This window comes from Amphiura filiformis, chromosome 7 (genome assembly GCF_039555335.1).
Source record: "Amphiura filiformis chromosome 7, Afil_fr2py, whole genome shotgun sequence".
NCBI lineage: Eukaryota > Metazoa > Echinodermata > Ophiuroidea > Amphilepidida > Amphiuridae > Amphiura > Amphiura filiformis.
Genome location: NC_092634.1, coordinates 45,878,893 through 45,895,416, shown reverse-complemented (window position 1 = coordinate 45,895,416; position 16,524 = coordinate 45,878,893). Strand labels below are relative to the sequence as shown.

Below are 16,524 nucleotides of genomic sequence, written 5' to 3'. Positions count from 1 at the left end.
ATCATCATCGATAAGATCAGCATTTACAATAAGATGGTGTTGTTGGTTTCTTCTTCTGTTGAACAGCAGGAAAAATCTGTACTTAATGTGCCACCAATAATGCACTATCAAAATGATAATCAGAAGTAGAACTATAGCACAAGTTATACTAATTGAAATGTACTTCCCGATGTGGGATTCACAATCTAAATTGATCTCTGTAATGCTGAATCCCTTTGTTGAATCAGGGGAAAAGCATTGATAACTATAGGATGGAAGAAGATGAACCATAGATAATTTATCAGTTAGTATCCAGTTTCTAAATGGCTCCACATTGCAATCACATTGAAAATGATTGTTACTCAATTCCAATGTGCTCATATAAGGATGATCAGGGGACATATATAGGCATCATATAGAGGAATGCCATTCTCATCATCATCGATAAGATCAGCATTTACAATAAGATGGTGTTGTTGGTTTCTTCTTCTGTTGAACAGCAGGAAAAATCTGTACTCCCTGGCTGAAATTTGATACACTTTTGATACGTATGAAAAATGTATGAAATAAAAGGCTTTGAATTGGAACCCTCATTTCATACACTTTTATGTATCAAAACTGTATCAAATTAACATTGCATACACATTTTATACATATCAAAAGTGTATCAAATGCCAAGATAATGTATCAAAAAAGTATCAAATGAAATGTATCCTTTCATTTCATACATATTTGATACATAATTATATCAAAAGTGTATCAAATAAGTAACTGTATCAAATCAGGGTTCCAATTTAAACTGTATCAAATTAGCGCTCAAATTTTTATCCTTTCATTTCATACACATTTCATACATAATTTATATCAAAAGTGTATCGAATATGTTACTGTATCAAATGAGGGTTCCAATTTAAACTGTATCAAATTAGCGTTCAAATTTTTATCCTTTCATTTCATACACATTTCATACATCATTTATATCAAAAGTGTATCGAATATGTTACTGTATCAAATGAGGGTTCCAATTTAAACTGTATCAAATTAGCATTGAAATTTTTATCCTTTCATTTCATACACATTTCATACATAATTTATATCAAAAGTGTATCGAATATGTTACTGTATCAAATGAGGGTTCCAATTTAAACTGTATCAAATTTTCGTTGAAATTTTTATCCTTTCATTTCATACACATTTCATACATAATTTATATCAAAAGTGTATTGAATATGTTACTGTATCAAATGAGGGTTCCAATTTAAACTGTATCAAATTTGTGTTCAAATTTTTATCCTTTCATTTCATACACATTTCATACATAATTTATATCAAAAGTGTATCGAATATGTTACTGTATCAAATGAGGGTTCCAATTTAAACTGTATCAAATTAGCATCAAAATTTCTCTCCTTTCATTTCATACACATTTCATGCATAATTTATATCAAAAGTGTATCGAATATGTTACTGTATCAAATGAGGGTTCCAATTTAAACTGTATCAAATTTATGCTCAAATTTTTATCCTTTCATTTCATACATATTTCATACATAATTATATCAAAAGTGTATGAAATATGTAACTGTATCAAATCAGCGTTCCAATTTAAACTGTATCAAATTAACATTCAAATTTTTATCCTTTCATTTCACACATATTTCATACATAATTTATATCAAAAGTGTATTGAATATGTTACTGTATCAAATCAGGTTCCAATTTAAACTGTATCAAATTAACATTCAAATTTTTATCCTTTCATTTCATACACATTTCATACATAATTTATATCAAAAGTGTATCGAATATGTTACTGTATCAAATGAGGGTTCCAATTTAAACTGTATCAAATTTGCATTCAAATTTTTATCCTTTCATTTCATACACATTTCATACATCATTTATATCAAAAGTGTATCGAATATGTGACTGTATCAAATGAGGGTTCCAATTTAAACTGTATCAAATTAGCATTGAAATTTTTATCCTTTCATTTCATACACATTTCATACATAATTTATATCAAAAGTGTATCGAATATGTTACTGTATCAAATGAGGGTTCCAATTTAAACTGTATCAAATTTATGTTCAAATTTTTATCCTTTCATTTCATACACATTTCATACATCATTTATATCAAAAGTGTATGAAATATGTAACTGTATCAAATCAGCGCTCCAATTTAAACTGTATCAAATTAGCGCTCAAATTTTATCCTTTCATTTCATACACATTTCATACATAATTATATCAAAAGTGTATGAAATATGTAACTGTATCAAATCAGGGTTCCAATTTAAACTGTATCAAATTAGCGTTGAAATTTTTATCCTTTCATTTCATACACATTTCATACATAATTTATATCAAAAGTGTATCGAATATGTTACTGTATGCAAATCAGTATTCCAATTTAAACTGTATCAAATTAGCGTTGAAATTTTGATCCTTTCATTTCATACACATTTCATACATAATTATATCAAAAGTGTATCAAATATGTCACTGTATGAAATCAGCGTTCCAATTTAAACTGTATCAAATTAGCATTGAAATTCTTATCCTTTCATTTTATACACATTTTATACATAATTATATCAAAAGTGTATCAAATATGTCCCTGTATCAAATCAGCGCTCCAATTCTAATGCTGGCCAGCGGGACCGCCCTATTTTTGATACATGCCATTTGATACACTTTTGATATAGTTTTTGATACACTTTTGATACAGTTTTTATACACTTTTGATAGTTTTTTGATACACTTTTGATAGTTTTTTGATACACTTTTGATACAGTTTTTATACACTTTTGATACAGTTTTGATACACTTTTGATACAGTTTTTTATACACGCTTGATACAGTTTTTCAAATTTCAAAATTGGTCCAATCAAGCTCAAATTCAACAAGAATTATCCTTACATGATCTAAACATATTTGCAAACATTAATGACCCCAAAGTGAAGGGGTCAAAGGTCAAATTTTGAAATTAGTCTAATCAAGCTCAAATTCAACACTGCCCTCTACTGCTAATGCTGACCTCTAGCACTTTCCCCATCACGGAGCAGCTCAATGCTCCTTGTCCTATTAACGTTACAAATTACAACGCGATCGGATAAATGTGTGATGAGAAAGTCTTGCAAAAAAGAAGCAAAACCCAACCAAAATGGAACATACATACATCAGAGGGCCTGCTTGGAATGCAGTGCTTGTCACTGAAGTTGTTACCCTCAATAAAGAGACAAAAAGGCTACCAATAACATCTACTATACAGGCATGTGCTATATTCATGCTTAATACATATACATTGAGGCCCTATATATAATATATAGTAAGCTTACCTTATCAGAACAAAGTCAGATATTTCCTCTTTAATCACAGTCCCTGATTACAACTACATTGTAACCTAATGTGCATACAGTCTACAAGCATGTTTGTATCTTCATCATGATAAATAAAACACCATAATTTGCTCTAAAATACAGTACATTTCCAAATGCAAATCCTGGTGTTAACTGCATACATGCCACATGGGCAAATTTGAAAATGATGAGTCATTATCTAGACATGTGATCAGTTATTGATACAGTTTTGATACACTACAAAAGGTCAGTTTATGAAAGCCCAATTTGATACACTTTTGATATACCTCTAGCCACCCAAAATAAACTAAGTCCAATTTAATACGCTTTTGATACACTATAGGCAGCCAGAATTTGACCAAGTCCAATTTGATACACTTTTGATATACCTCTAGCCACCAAAAATTAACTAAGTTCAATTTGATACACTTTACATACACTGAAAAACTGCAAAGTCCAATTTGATACACTTTTGATACACCACAAGCATGGCCAAAATTAACTAAGTTCAAATTCGATACACTTTTGATACATTTTGATTTAGTTAGTTGGTATTTGATACAGTTTTGATACCTTATATTTTCAGTTGATACATTTTCAATACACCCTTTGTATATCAAAACTGTATTAAATTGCTGTTTGATACAGTTTTAATACACTTTGATACACTTTTGATACACTTCTTGCTGTATAGAATTTCTGCTAGGGTTTAATGTGCCACCAATAATGCACTATCAAAATGATAATCAGAAGTAGAACTATAGCACAAGTTATACTAATTGAAATGTACTTCCCAATCTAAATTGATCTCTGTAATGCTGAATCCCTTTGTTGAATCAGGGGAAAAGCATTGATAACTATAGGATGGAAGAAGATGAACCATAGATAATTTATCAGTTAGTATCCAGTTTCTAAATGGCTCCACATTGCAATCACATTGAAAATGATTGTTACTCAATTCCAATGTGCTCATATAAGGATGATCAGATTGGGAAAATATTGCTTTGGGGACTATATTTATAAAGTTTCCATAGAGAATCAGTGTTTTTAAGTTACTCAAGGACTCAAGGGTGCTTATTGATGCCAGTCTGTTGTTGCTTAAATCCAGATATTCAAGGTGACTGAACCAAATAGATACTTTTTCCATGATTGAAATGTAATTGTCACTTAGATCCAGATTAGGTTGCTGAACAATTTCCCGAGAACAGTATCAATAATGAAAATGCCATTGCCACTCATATAAAGATGTTTTAACATGGGGGTTTTCAAGACATTCAAAACTGCAACATAGCCTGAATCCACACTTCGCAGCTCATTAATGTACAGCTTATGTAAAACAGGCAAGTGTATTTCAGCAGCATCTGGATTTAACAAATTGCATTTGGAGAGAATTAAAGTGACAAGATTAGGACAGGTACAATTTATATGATAAAAGTCAACTGTATTTGCACTAACATCAAGTGATTCCAATTGAGTAGCAACATGACATATATCGGGACTTAAAATCGACACATCTGTGTTTTGGTACCCCATGTTAAGCATTTTCAAATTAGGTGGCGAGCATGTCCAATGCACTGTTTTATCACCACCATCAAATTCATTATATGATATGTCTATATATTGCAGAGATGAAATGTTACACAATTGATGCCAGAAAATAATCAAATTGCCACTTAATTTGCAATCTGACAGATCTAATATGGATAAAGAATTATAGCTACTGAATATATTCAGAGCACCAGATGAAAATATATCAGTTCTGGCAGGTTTCAAATTTAATTCATGTAAATTTGTTAAACCTTTGAAGGCAGACCATGTAAGATATGTGAGGTAGTTAATATTTAAAACTTGCAAATCAGTAAACTGTTCAAAAGCTGCACCTTCCACCAATAGTATATTAGCAGATAATGTAAACACCTGCAAGGATGCTTTCCAATTACCCCATGATGCAAATGTTGTTGAATTTATGTAGACTTTCTTTGAGCATGTATAACTTGTAGTTAATAGAGATAGACTTTGAAGAGGTGAATCTAGTGAGTTCAAAGCTGTTATGGCTGCATAAATGTGTATGTCATCATTAAAGCCAAGGGTTAGATTAGTGAGATTATTTAGTACCTCAAATGCTGGAAGACTGGCACTTAAAGATGTCTGCCAAAATGTAAGAAATGTCAACGGAATCACTCTGCTACATTTGCGATTTTCATTAGGGGGATATTCATTATAAAATGATGAGCAAAACATGATTTCAGGACAGGACCCAGCCGATCCACCAATTGAGATGTCAAGGTGTTGTAGGTTGTGTAATCCAATAAATAGTCTGTAAATACCATCACAGTCATAGATAGAATTAGTTATGTACAAATCATGTAAATATGAAAGTTGGGCTAAAGGAGTACCAGTGATGTAATCAGACCCATCATCAAATGACATTACCAGAGTTTATAAGTTTTCCAATCCTGCAAGTGATGTAGCGCTAAGACTTGATAGATTTTGCCAATTGAGTTTAAGAGTCTGCAGTGAGGTGAGATCTTGAAAAGGGGAACCTGATAAAGTCTTTGAGCTCCGTAAGTCCAGAAAGGTAAGCTTGTTGAGTGTGCTGAAGGCCTTGTCACTTTGCAAGGATAACGTATTGTAACTCAAATTCAGAGTTAATAGTTCATAAAGTCCAATAAATGCACCATCATGCAATACTGAAATACGGTTGTTTGAAAGATCCAAATGTTGCAACATGTGAAGCTCCTGAAATACACCATACAAGATAACACCAAGGTGGTTGAAAGATAGATCAAGTGACTTGATAGAAGTGGCTTGTTGTAATGGTGGAATACAGACTAGATCTCTGTTGCTACAATCCATATTGGTAGAATTCCACATTTTACAAGTAACATGTCCTTGTGGATAACACAAGTTTGTCCCATCTCTTGGTTTGCCGTTTGTGGGCTGAATACAACCAGAATACAGGATCTGATATAAAATAATGATATACACCCCACGGTAGTTGTATCAAGGCCATTGTGGGAGTTTGTTTTATGTATCTTAAACTCAAAATGAAGACAAAATTGGTGAATGTTTTGCAATTGGCTATAACTAGTTCCTGTTTGATGCCAAAGTTGGAAAGAATGTTATTTTTAACAATACTGTGTTCACAAGATAATGTTTGGCAATTGTACTAGTAAAGGTTTGGTTCTGATTCAGTTTCAGTTTCAGCTGAAAGGGATGTATTTCTGGAGACTTGTGGTGTGTTCTGATTCAAAGCCCTTGAACCATAATCATAATAAAATACTGACATTGACTTGGTTTCATAATAAAATACTGACATTGACTTGGTTTCATAATAAAATACTGACATTGACTTGGTTTCACCTTATTGTGAGTATTTATTACAATGTATAACAATTTGCTTAGTTAAAAATACATATTTTGATAATTCACTTTAAGTTCTGAAGCTAGATGGTTTCAAATCGGTTTTAATTTGTAAATTATGCTATCTTCAGTAGATACCACAATCTTTCAAGTATAATATGTGATTTACTTCTCTTTTAAATGGGTTAACATTGGGTCTAACGACTAAACATATATATACAATTTAATAATGATAATCTATAGCTATTTTTTGAAATAGGATCATCAGGTTTAGTAATTGTAGAGACTAAAACAAGTTAAAGACCCATTCAGTGATCCCAGCGCAAGAGTAAAAAAATAGAATTGTTTATAAATTGCTTAAAAGTCATTCAAATTGTCATTTGGTATTTTTGAAATGCCAAATTTGGCAAAGAAGAAAAAAGCAGTACTGACGAAGTTGAAGCCCCATTCAAATACATGTAGCTAATTTAGATACTGTCAGTATCTAAATTACAGATTAAATGTAAAATGTCTTATTTTGTCTTAAATACACAGTTTTCGGCTGAACCATTCACAGGCTATGTTAGCACATCTATGTAATAGTAAAGGTACCAAAATCTGAATTTTAATGATTTTTACGATTGTCCGGATGAGCAAATCACTGAATGTGCCTTTAAATTTGCCCAAACCTACCAAGATTTTATCAGTGAACCACCAACTTTTTCAAAGCGAAAATGAACCATACTAAATAAAGTACAGACTGACTTGGGGTGCTACAGTATAGCCAGGATGGGGGTTAGAGCGCTTTAGAGTTCCCCCAAAAATGAAAGAGAAAATCAGGAAAGGGAAAGGAGAAAGAAAGGAAAAGAAGGGCAATGAAAAAAGGAAAGAATGGCACAAAAAGTACCCATCGCATCTTGTGTGTTTCCTGTTTTGCAAAGTTAAGATCAAGTGTAACATTAAAACATTACCTAACTGGAGCCCATTTGTAAAACTTTCGTAAAATTGTGTAAAAATTTGGCCAAAAATCTGGGCATAGAAATGGGTCAATTTTCTTATAAAATAGGTATAAAATAATATGGGTCTACTTTCAGATTCTGTACAGCAATTCTCAAACATTTGATATCACATTGGATGGCAAAGTACTTGTCCAAAGATTATTATGATTGGCAAATTGATTCTTTATGTCACGTTGTTGCATAATCCAATGTGTAACCTGAGAGTACTAAATTAAGAGAGGCGCTACTTCGATCGCTAAAGTGAAGACAGTGTGTGCTCGGTACCTGTGTACGTAAGAGTCTGTTCGTCATGCCGCAAATCCTGAAAGGTGATTGTGAATATGTAATGATATGAATGAGCTATAATGTGACGTAGCTACGAAAAGGCGCTGTTATTGGATGTATGTGGTTCATTGGGCAGAGCCATTTATATTGTTTCCTATATGAGTTTATTGTTGTTGTTTTAAATGTGTTTTTTTTTTGTCTTTTATATGAACGCGCCGCCAATTTAGGCGTGTGCTGCTGATTCAAAAGCATCCATTCAAATAAATAAATAAAATAAAATATGCCCATATTAGGCTGTTGTTGTGCAGACGTCACGCTCTGCGAATGGTACAAAAAGGTGACTGATAGATATATTATGGCATGGCAGCAGACAGATTGCGCTGTCCTCTGACCCTGGCTGTTTGTCACATAGACAGACCGTGACCTGGGTAAACATGTACAAAGCAGGGGATGCGACTGTTACACAGGTCTTGTCCTCGGAATCGTATAGGCAATTTGTACAGAGTGCCGCTAGCTAGCTGGTGTAACTTTCTTCCAATTTAATATCTTCAAAGGCATAAGGCACTTCCATATACCGGTACTGATATAAATAAATGTGGAAGTTAATATGTACATTTTGGTCATCACCTAGTATTTCAACCAATACTAACTCCCTATTCCAAGATAATATACAGTACAGAATAGAATAGTCAAGGTTAAAAATACGACAGAAGAATGATTGTGATTGAAATGTGATCCTTTCATATAATTCATTTGTCCTAAGGGAGCGATCGTTATTTATGGCAGGGGGGGGAATGGGTAAATTTAGGGGGGAACACGAAATTTTTTTGTGGTCTTGAGGGGGGAACCTGAAATTTTTAGTTGAACCAGGAGGGGGGATTGTTAAATTTTAAATGGAGAAAATTGGGAAAACAAGGGGGAACGCGAAAATTTTGAGCGGACGCGAGGGGGGAACGCGAAATTTTTTGTCGATATTTTTGCCAAAACACCCATTCCCCCCTGCTGTAAATAACGATCGGTCCCTAATTGGATATGAAAGTTGAATTCCAATATCTGGTAAATATGAAAGGGGGACTTGGCATAATTTATGCCTAAATTAAAATTTGGAGTATTGGCTTTTTATATTATTCTTCATTTTCACTCTTTCATCTCAATATTATTTTCCATATCAGAGAGAAAAGCTAACACGTTTTTATCAGAATGTATTGATACACTGAAATGTTAGTTGCATATACACGTATTTTAGCCTGCTTGTTCTAGGGTAAGAAAAATACACTAAAATAAGGCATGTTATTGAATATTTTCAATTCAGTCAACCTAAAGGATTATAATGACCGGTAGATGACAAAAAACAACAACAAAAACTGGACAACTGACCTAAGCTTTTGAAAATTAGATTAAACATTTTTCTGTACAAATGAGTACCATATTTGTCCTAATTAGCACTGTGGGTGCTTTTCAGTCAGTCACTTTGAGGGAGTTTGCCTATTAAAAATGATGAAATGAAAATAAAAATTGGGAGTTTACCATTGAAATGGGTCCCAACAGTGGTCACTGGAAAAAATCCGGTGATAGGCAACGGGGCACTATTATTACAGCTTATTTTGTCCAATACAGTGTCCAAATTTCTCAAACATTAAAAAAATGATTCTTTGGATCTGTAAATTTACTACCATTTAGTAAATAAAATGCTTTTATTGACAATTCTTAACCAGTTTTTATATCAATTATATTTTTTATAGTCCATTTGAAAAATTTATGAGTGCATGGGTTGAAGCAAAAACTGACTGACCAAGCACTTTGTCCACAGTGGAACAGGGTTCTTCTTTGATTCAGCAATTCATTGTGAGATTTTAAAAAAAGCAACATTAATCACTTTAAAGAAGTGTGTGCCTATTAGTATTCTACCCCAAAAACCTTCAAATAAAAAGTTCCTCATCTTTTCCAAACATACATCAAAAAAGGATTGCATAGCAAAAAACAAAACAAAATAAACTCCTACCCTCGTCAATTCATGAAAATCAACTGTATATTCATATATTTCTGACATCTGAGGCAAGGTACTTTAGAAAAGAAAACGAGCAAGGTACACCAACTTGATGTGGGGAAACATGTAAAATACAGACTAGACAATATGCAGGGGGGGGCAAAACCAGCAAATGTAGGCATAGGAAGTAGGCAAAGTTCGATAGCCAAAATTACCAGTTCCAAGGCTCACAAAAGTGCTAAACCTGCAAAAACAACAAGGATCAATGATGTAAATCACTGTGCACACTCGGTAAACCAAACAACCAATGTAGGTACCAAAACAGGCAAAGTTCGATGGCCAAAAATTGCCAATTTCAGAGCCCACAGAAGTGTCAGCAAAACAGTACAAAATAACCTGGAGCAGACAAACAAAACCAAACAGACAAAAAACAACCGACGTTTCGAGCAGATAAACTGCTCTTCTTCAGGGACAGACAAAAATTAAGGCAAGTTCAAATAGAACTCAGTAGCAAACAAGATAAGCTCAGGGCAAAATAAGCATGGTACTTTCAAAGCTTAATTTTATTTTATGCACTTACAACTTGGTCATTATTATTATATAAAAGGTAATTTAACAAACCTGTGTATACAATTCACATATAAATTAATTAGCAAAGCGGCGGTCTAGTGGCACAGGCCTTTTAAGTTCTTCTCGAAGGCGTCTCCAAAACAAATACTGTCCATAACCATCACCTGGCCATTTTAGGCACTGTACTTTACAGAGTAATTGTCGAAACAACAGAGTCTTTCTATTATCTGGAATCTCTTCCAGGATAATAAGAATCATCACATTGCGATTCTCTTCCAGGACTCTATAATGTGCCAACTCTAGTTCTTTATTACACCAATTGTCTTCAAAAAATTGTGGTGAGAGTATAACAAGAACCTTGCGGCTTCTCTGCATATGTAGAGATATTTCAACTAACTTAATTCTCCCAATACGCATGTCTCGACATCTTAGGAAAAGTCTGAAAGGTTCCTCTCCTTGCTCAATATTGGGTAGAAGTTCTCCATGTACCCAATCATCCGCACTTTCTTCATGATAGGGGACATAGGCATCATATAGAGGGATACCATCCTCATCATCATCCATACGTTCAGCATTTACAATAAGATGGTGTTGTTGGTTTCTTCTTCTGTTGAATAGCAGAAAAAATCTGTACTTAATATGCCACCAATAATACACTGTCAAAATGACTAACACAATCAGAACTATGGCACAAGTAATACTTGTTGAAACATACTTCCATAAGTGTGATTTACAATCTAAATTGATCTCTGTGATGCTGAATCCCTTTGCTGAATCAGGGTAAAAGCATTCATAATAACCATGTGACTTAAGAAGATGAACCACATTATCAGTAAGTATCCAGTTTCTAAATGGCTCTACATTGCAATCACATCGAAAATGATTGTTACTTAAATCCAATGTGCTAATAAAAGGATGATCAGAATGGGAAAGCATTGCTTCTGGGATTGTATTTATAAAGTTTCCACCGAGAAACAATGTTTGTATGTTGCTCAAGGACTGAAGGGTACTTATTGATGTCAGTCTGTTGTGGCTTAAATCCAGATATTCAAGGTGACCGAACCAGATATCTACTTTGTCCATGATTGAAATATAATTGTAACTTAGATCCAAATATGTTAGGTTACTGAAAAACTTCCCAAGAACAATATCAATTTCTAAAATGCCGTTGCCACTCATATAAAGATGTTGTAACATAGGGGATTTCAAGGCATTCAGAACCCCAGCATAGCCAGAATCCACAATTGTTATCTCATTAAGGTATAGCTCATGTAAAGCAGGCAGGTGTATTTCAGCAGCATCTGGATTTAACAAATTGCATTCTGTGAGAATTAAAGTGACAAGATGAGGACAGGTGCAATTTGTTTGATAAAAGTCAACTGAGTTCTCACTAACATCAAGTGATTCCAGCTGTGTAGCAATCTGACATACATCTAGAGATATTTTCACATCTTTTTGGTACCCCATGTTAAATGTTTTCAAGTTAGGTGGCGAGCATATCCAATGTATTGTTTTATCATCACTGTCAAATTCATTAGTTGATAAGTCTATATATTGCAGAGATAAGATGTTACACAACCGATGCCAGAAAAAAGTAAAATTGCCACTTAATTTGCCTATTGACAGATCTAACATAGTTAAAGAGTTATAGCTACTGAATATATCCAGAGCACCAGATGAAAATATATTGGTTTTGGCATCTTCTAAATGTAATTCATGTAAACTTATTCTTAATCCCTTGAAGGCAGACCGTGTGAGATATTTTATATTTACAATTTTCAAATAGTTCAAATCAGTAAACCATTCAAAAGGTGCACCCTCAACAAATTGTTCATTGCTATATGTTTTCAATGTTAATGCCTGTAACGATGCCTTCCAATTACCCCACAATGCAAATGTTGTTAAATTTAAGTAGAATTTCTTTGAGTATTGTATTGTATTTAATACTAGTGATAGACTTTGAAGAGGTGAATCTAGAGAGTTCAAAGCTGCTACTGCTGCATATATGTCATCTTCAACAGTAAGGGTGAGATTAGTGAGATTACTTAGTACCTCAAATGCTGGAAGACTGGTACTTAAAGATGCCTGCTGAAATGCAAGAAATGTCAAAGGAATCATTCTGCTACATTTATGACTTGCATTCACTTGATGGGGATATTCTACATTTGAGGAGCAAAACTTGATTTCAGGACAGGATCCACCAACTTTGATCTCGAGGTGTTGTAAGTTATGTAGTCCAATAAACAGTCTGTAAATGCCGTTACAGTCATAGATAGAATTAGTAATGTACAATTCATGTAAAGATGAAAGTTGAGCTAGAGGGGTACCAGTGATGTTGTCAGACCCATCATCAAATGACATCACCAGAGTTTGTAAGTTTTCCAATCCTGCAAGTGATGTAGTGCTGAGACTTGACAGGTTTTGCCAATGGAGTTTAAGTGTCTGCAGTGAGGATAGATCTTTAAAAGGGGAACCTGATAAAGTATTTGAGTCACTTAAGTCCAGAAAGGTAAGCTTATTGAGTGTGCTAAAGGCCTTGTCACTTATAAATGATACCTTATTGTAACTCAAATTCAGAGTTAATAGTTCATAAAGTCCAATAAATGCACCATCATTCAATACTGAAATATAGTTGCTTGATAGATCCAAATGCTGCAACTTTCCGAGCCTATGAAACACACCAACAGCGATATCATTGAGTTGATTGTAACTGAGATCAAGTGAGATTATTGAAGCTGCATGATGTAATGGTGGAATACAGACTAGGTCTCTCCAGCTACAATTCATATTGGTATAATTCCACATTTTACAAGCAAAACTGAGTTGTTGATAACATGAGTTTGTTTGTTCCTTTGGTAGTTCATTTATGGGCTGAACACAAACAGAATACAAGACCTGATACACAAGAATAGTATACACACACTGTAATTGTATCAAAGCCATTGTAGAGTATGGAAAATCAAATGTCTTACAGTTATACAGCGCAAAATAACAATAAATGGGTAAATTGTTTGAAACTTAATTTCTTTCACTGATTAGTACCAAACTCTGTACGAAATAGGGGCTATGCCATTTGAAATCCATACACCCTCTATTGGAAATCAGGACTTTAATCTCCCACACAGGGGGTGTAGATTCCAAATGGAGTCACACATTAAGATAACCCACACTGAACTGTAAAATAAACTGAAACTGAAACAGAACTCCTTTTTAAATTCACACTCCCTGTGAGGAAGATAAAGGTCATGTCTTCCACAGGGGGTGTATATAATTTAACTGGAATAGCCCAATGCTATTACCCTATTATCAACTTAGATTTCTTGTTATGCACAAAGTTGCCATAATTTCTCAGGCAGATTGTACTCAACATTTAATATTGTAGTTATGGTATATAATGCAATTTTAAACAGCAATGATATTATGGATTGCAAAATAATGCTTTTTCAACGATGTATGTAGCACAAATTTGCATTTTACTTTGAAAGTTGAATTGCATTTAAGTTAAAATGCAGAATAGAAATTAGACTTCGGTGGTATACACAAATCATGCCTTAATCAATATTGGAAAGTAGCCCAATTCTGTGGATAATATGCAGTTTGGCAACTCTGATGGGGAAGTGTTTCTATCAGGCTCGTGATGTAATTTACTACTCTCGATTCCTGATTTTAGAAAATACAGTACTAATATTTTGGAACTAAAAAGATATCCCTGTTTTGCTAAATAAAACAGCTCAATCATAATCAACTAGTTGGAACTAACTCAATATAAAAAGTCAGATTTAAATTGTTTGCCAATATTTGAAAATAAGAGCCAAAAAGCATGTGTTTTTAGGTGTTTTTCTTTGTATGCTGTTACACTTAAGGGGGTACTACACCCCTGTGGTAAATTTGTGACTATTTTTGCATTTTTCTCAAAAAATAATAATACACTGGTAACAAAAATTACACATATTATTGGGGCAAGGAATCCAATTACTACACTGAAATTTCAGTGACTCAAGACAAGCGATTCAGTATATATGATAGGAAACGAGGTACATCACAGCGGTACCTTATTTCTTATCATAAATAACAAACCGCTTGTCTTGGGTCACTGACATTCCAGTGTAGTAATTGCATTCCTTGCCCCTATAATATACATAATTTTTGTTACCACTGTGTTATTACTTTTTGAGAAAAATGCAAAAATAGACACAAATTAATCGAGGGGTGTAGTTCCCCCTTAAAGACTTGTACAAAGTCCAATATCAGTTTGTACACTCTAATTGTGAGTCAACATATTCTGTTCTGTTTTTAACAAATTATTAAAAAGTATGATCAAACAGTCAAATACTCATCAGAAGTGGACACACACTTGACAATAAAATATTATTGTATATAAAATATGTTTAAATGTTAAAATTGCAAAATTCCACGACTGGTCTGGACAGGGTCTGTATAAATCGCACGGGCTAAATATTAATTGGGGTGTGTCGGAAATGGTGTAAAATATTTGTTTGATAGGAAATGTGCTTTCCATTAATTTCCATTGTGGTACTGATAATGTAGCAAATTTGCCTAAAATGGCGTATTTAGGGAGGCTGAATTTGAGTTTCGTGGGAGACACAATTTCGAACTTTATGCAACATTGGTCTGTTATTATCAAATTTATAGGGGTTTGAGGTGATATTTCCTAAACTTCGTCAGCAATTGGCATTCATCACAGCTGAAAGTACACTTGCAATGTACCATTTTTTTAACATGGGAGGAGCTTAAAATATGGCACTTAAATGTGGTACGTACTTAGAAAGTTTGAATAGCCCCCTGGGGTCAAATGTTATACACTTACGGGACAAAAGCAACTGCGCTGAGTCAAACGAACTCACGCTGTGTCTTTGTGTACAGTAAGTTTATAACATTTTGCCCCAAGGGGCCATTCAAACTTTCTGAGTGTGTACCACTTTTAAGAGCCATATATTTCAAAAAAAAAAAGAAAAAAAGCGCAGTGATTTATAGTGCACTACGCACAGGCACAACGCCTAGACGTTGATCCACAAGCCTCAGCACACTTTACAGGTTGTCGCTGACCACTACGGCCCACATCATTCCACAAACCATTAAACAACAATTCAGGGACTTTGCTGCTTCAAGAGCGCACACCCTAGGCATTCAACAAATAACCATCGCAACCAGGATCAGCTCCCGAGTTTCGTACGGGTTACAACGAGACAAATTAGCAGTAAGTTCCTTGTCCAGGGAATTTCAAGCTATCTCAATTTTTCCACGAGAGCGTACTAGGCACCGCCAGTGTTCGAACCCGCAACCTCTCGCACCATAGTCGAACGCCTTATCGATTGAGCTAACTGAAGTTAACTAAAGTGCATTTCAGTTCTGGTGAACACTTACTGTATTTAGGTTCAGTAAATATCACATCAACCTCAATAAATTTGATAATATCACAATAATGTTGTACAAATTCAGAAATTTGACCCGCACAAATATCAAATTCAGTCTCCTTAAATCCGCCATTTTAGGCTACTTCACTACATTATGAGCGCCACAATGTAAACTAATGGAAACTACATCCCCTGTCCAACAAATATTTTACACCATCCCCCGGCAAAGCTGAATTAATATTTAGCCAGTGCGGTTTATGCAGACCCCTTCCAGACCAGTCTTGTAATTTTGCGACACATGTGACATGATCTGGTCCATGGGGGCCAAAGGAGGCATTTTTGAAAATTGAGTTACTATGATTATTACATTATACTTTTAGGCTATCATATACTGAAAACGCCAAAGGCCTAGTCTACTTGGTTTTTAAAGTTATGAAGGTTTTTGCTGTCTATTTTCTTATGTATTTTATTGTTTTTTACTTCATATTTTTACCTTTATCGCAGTTTCAAATTTGCCGCCTTTGGCCTCCATGGACCAGATTGTGTCACATATTAAATGTCAAGTATGTATATATCATCTGATTTATAGATAAAATGAATGTGTCTTACTTGTTAAGAGTGAAA

General features: G+C 34.0%; 1 protein-coding gene across 1 annotated transcript; it reads right to left on the bottom strand.

Annotated features, from left to right (window-relative positions):
* Nucleotides 1–10,600: 10,600 nt before the first annotated feature.
* On the bottom strand, nt 10,601–13,312 carry LOC140157894 (toll-like receptor 4). The gene has a single exon (XM_072181141.1). It carries the CDS (start codon nt 13,310–13,312, stop codon nt 10,601–10,603), a length of 2,712 nt encoding a protein of 903 aa, XP_072037242.1.
* Nucleotides 13,313–16,524: the final 3,212 nt, after the last annotated feature.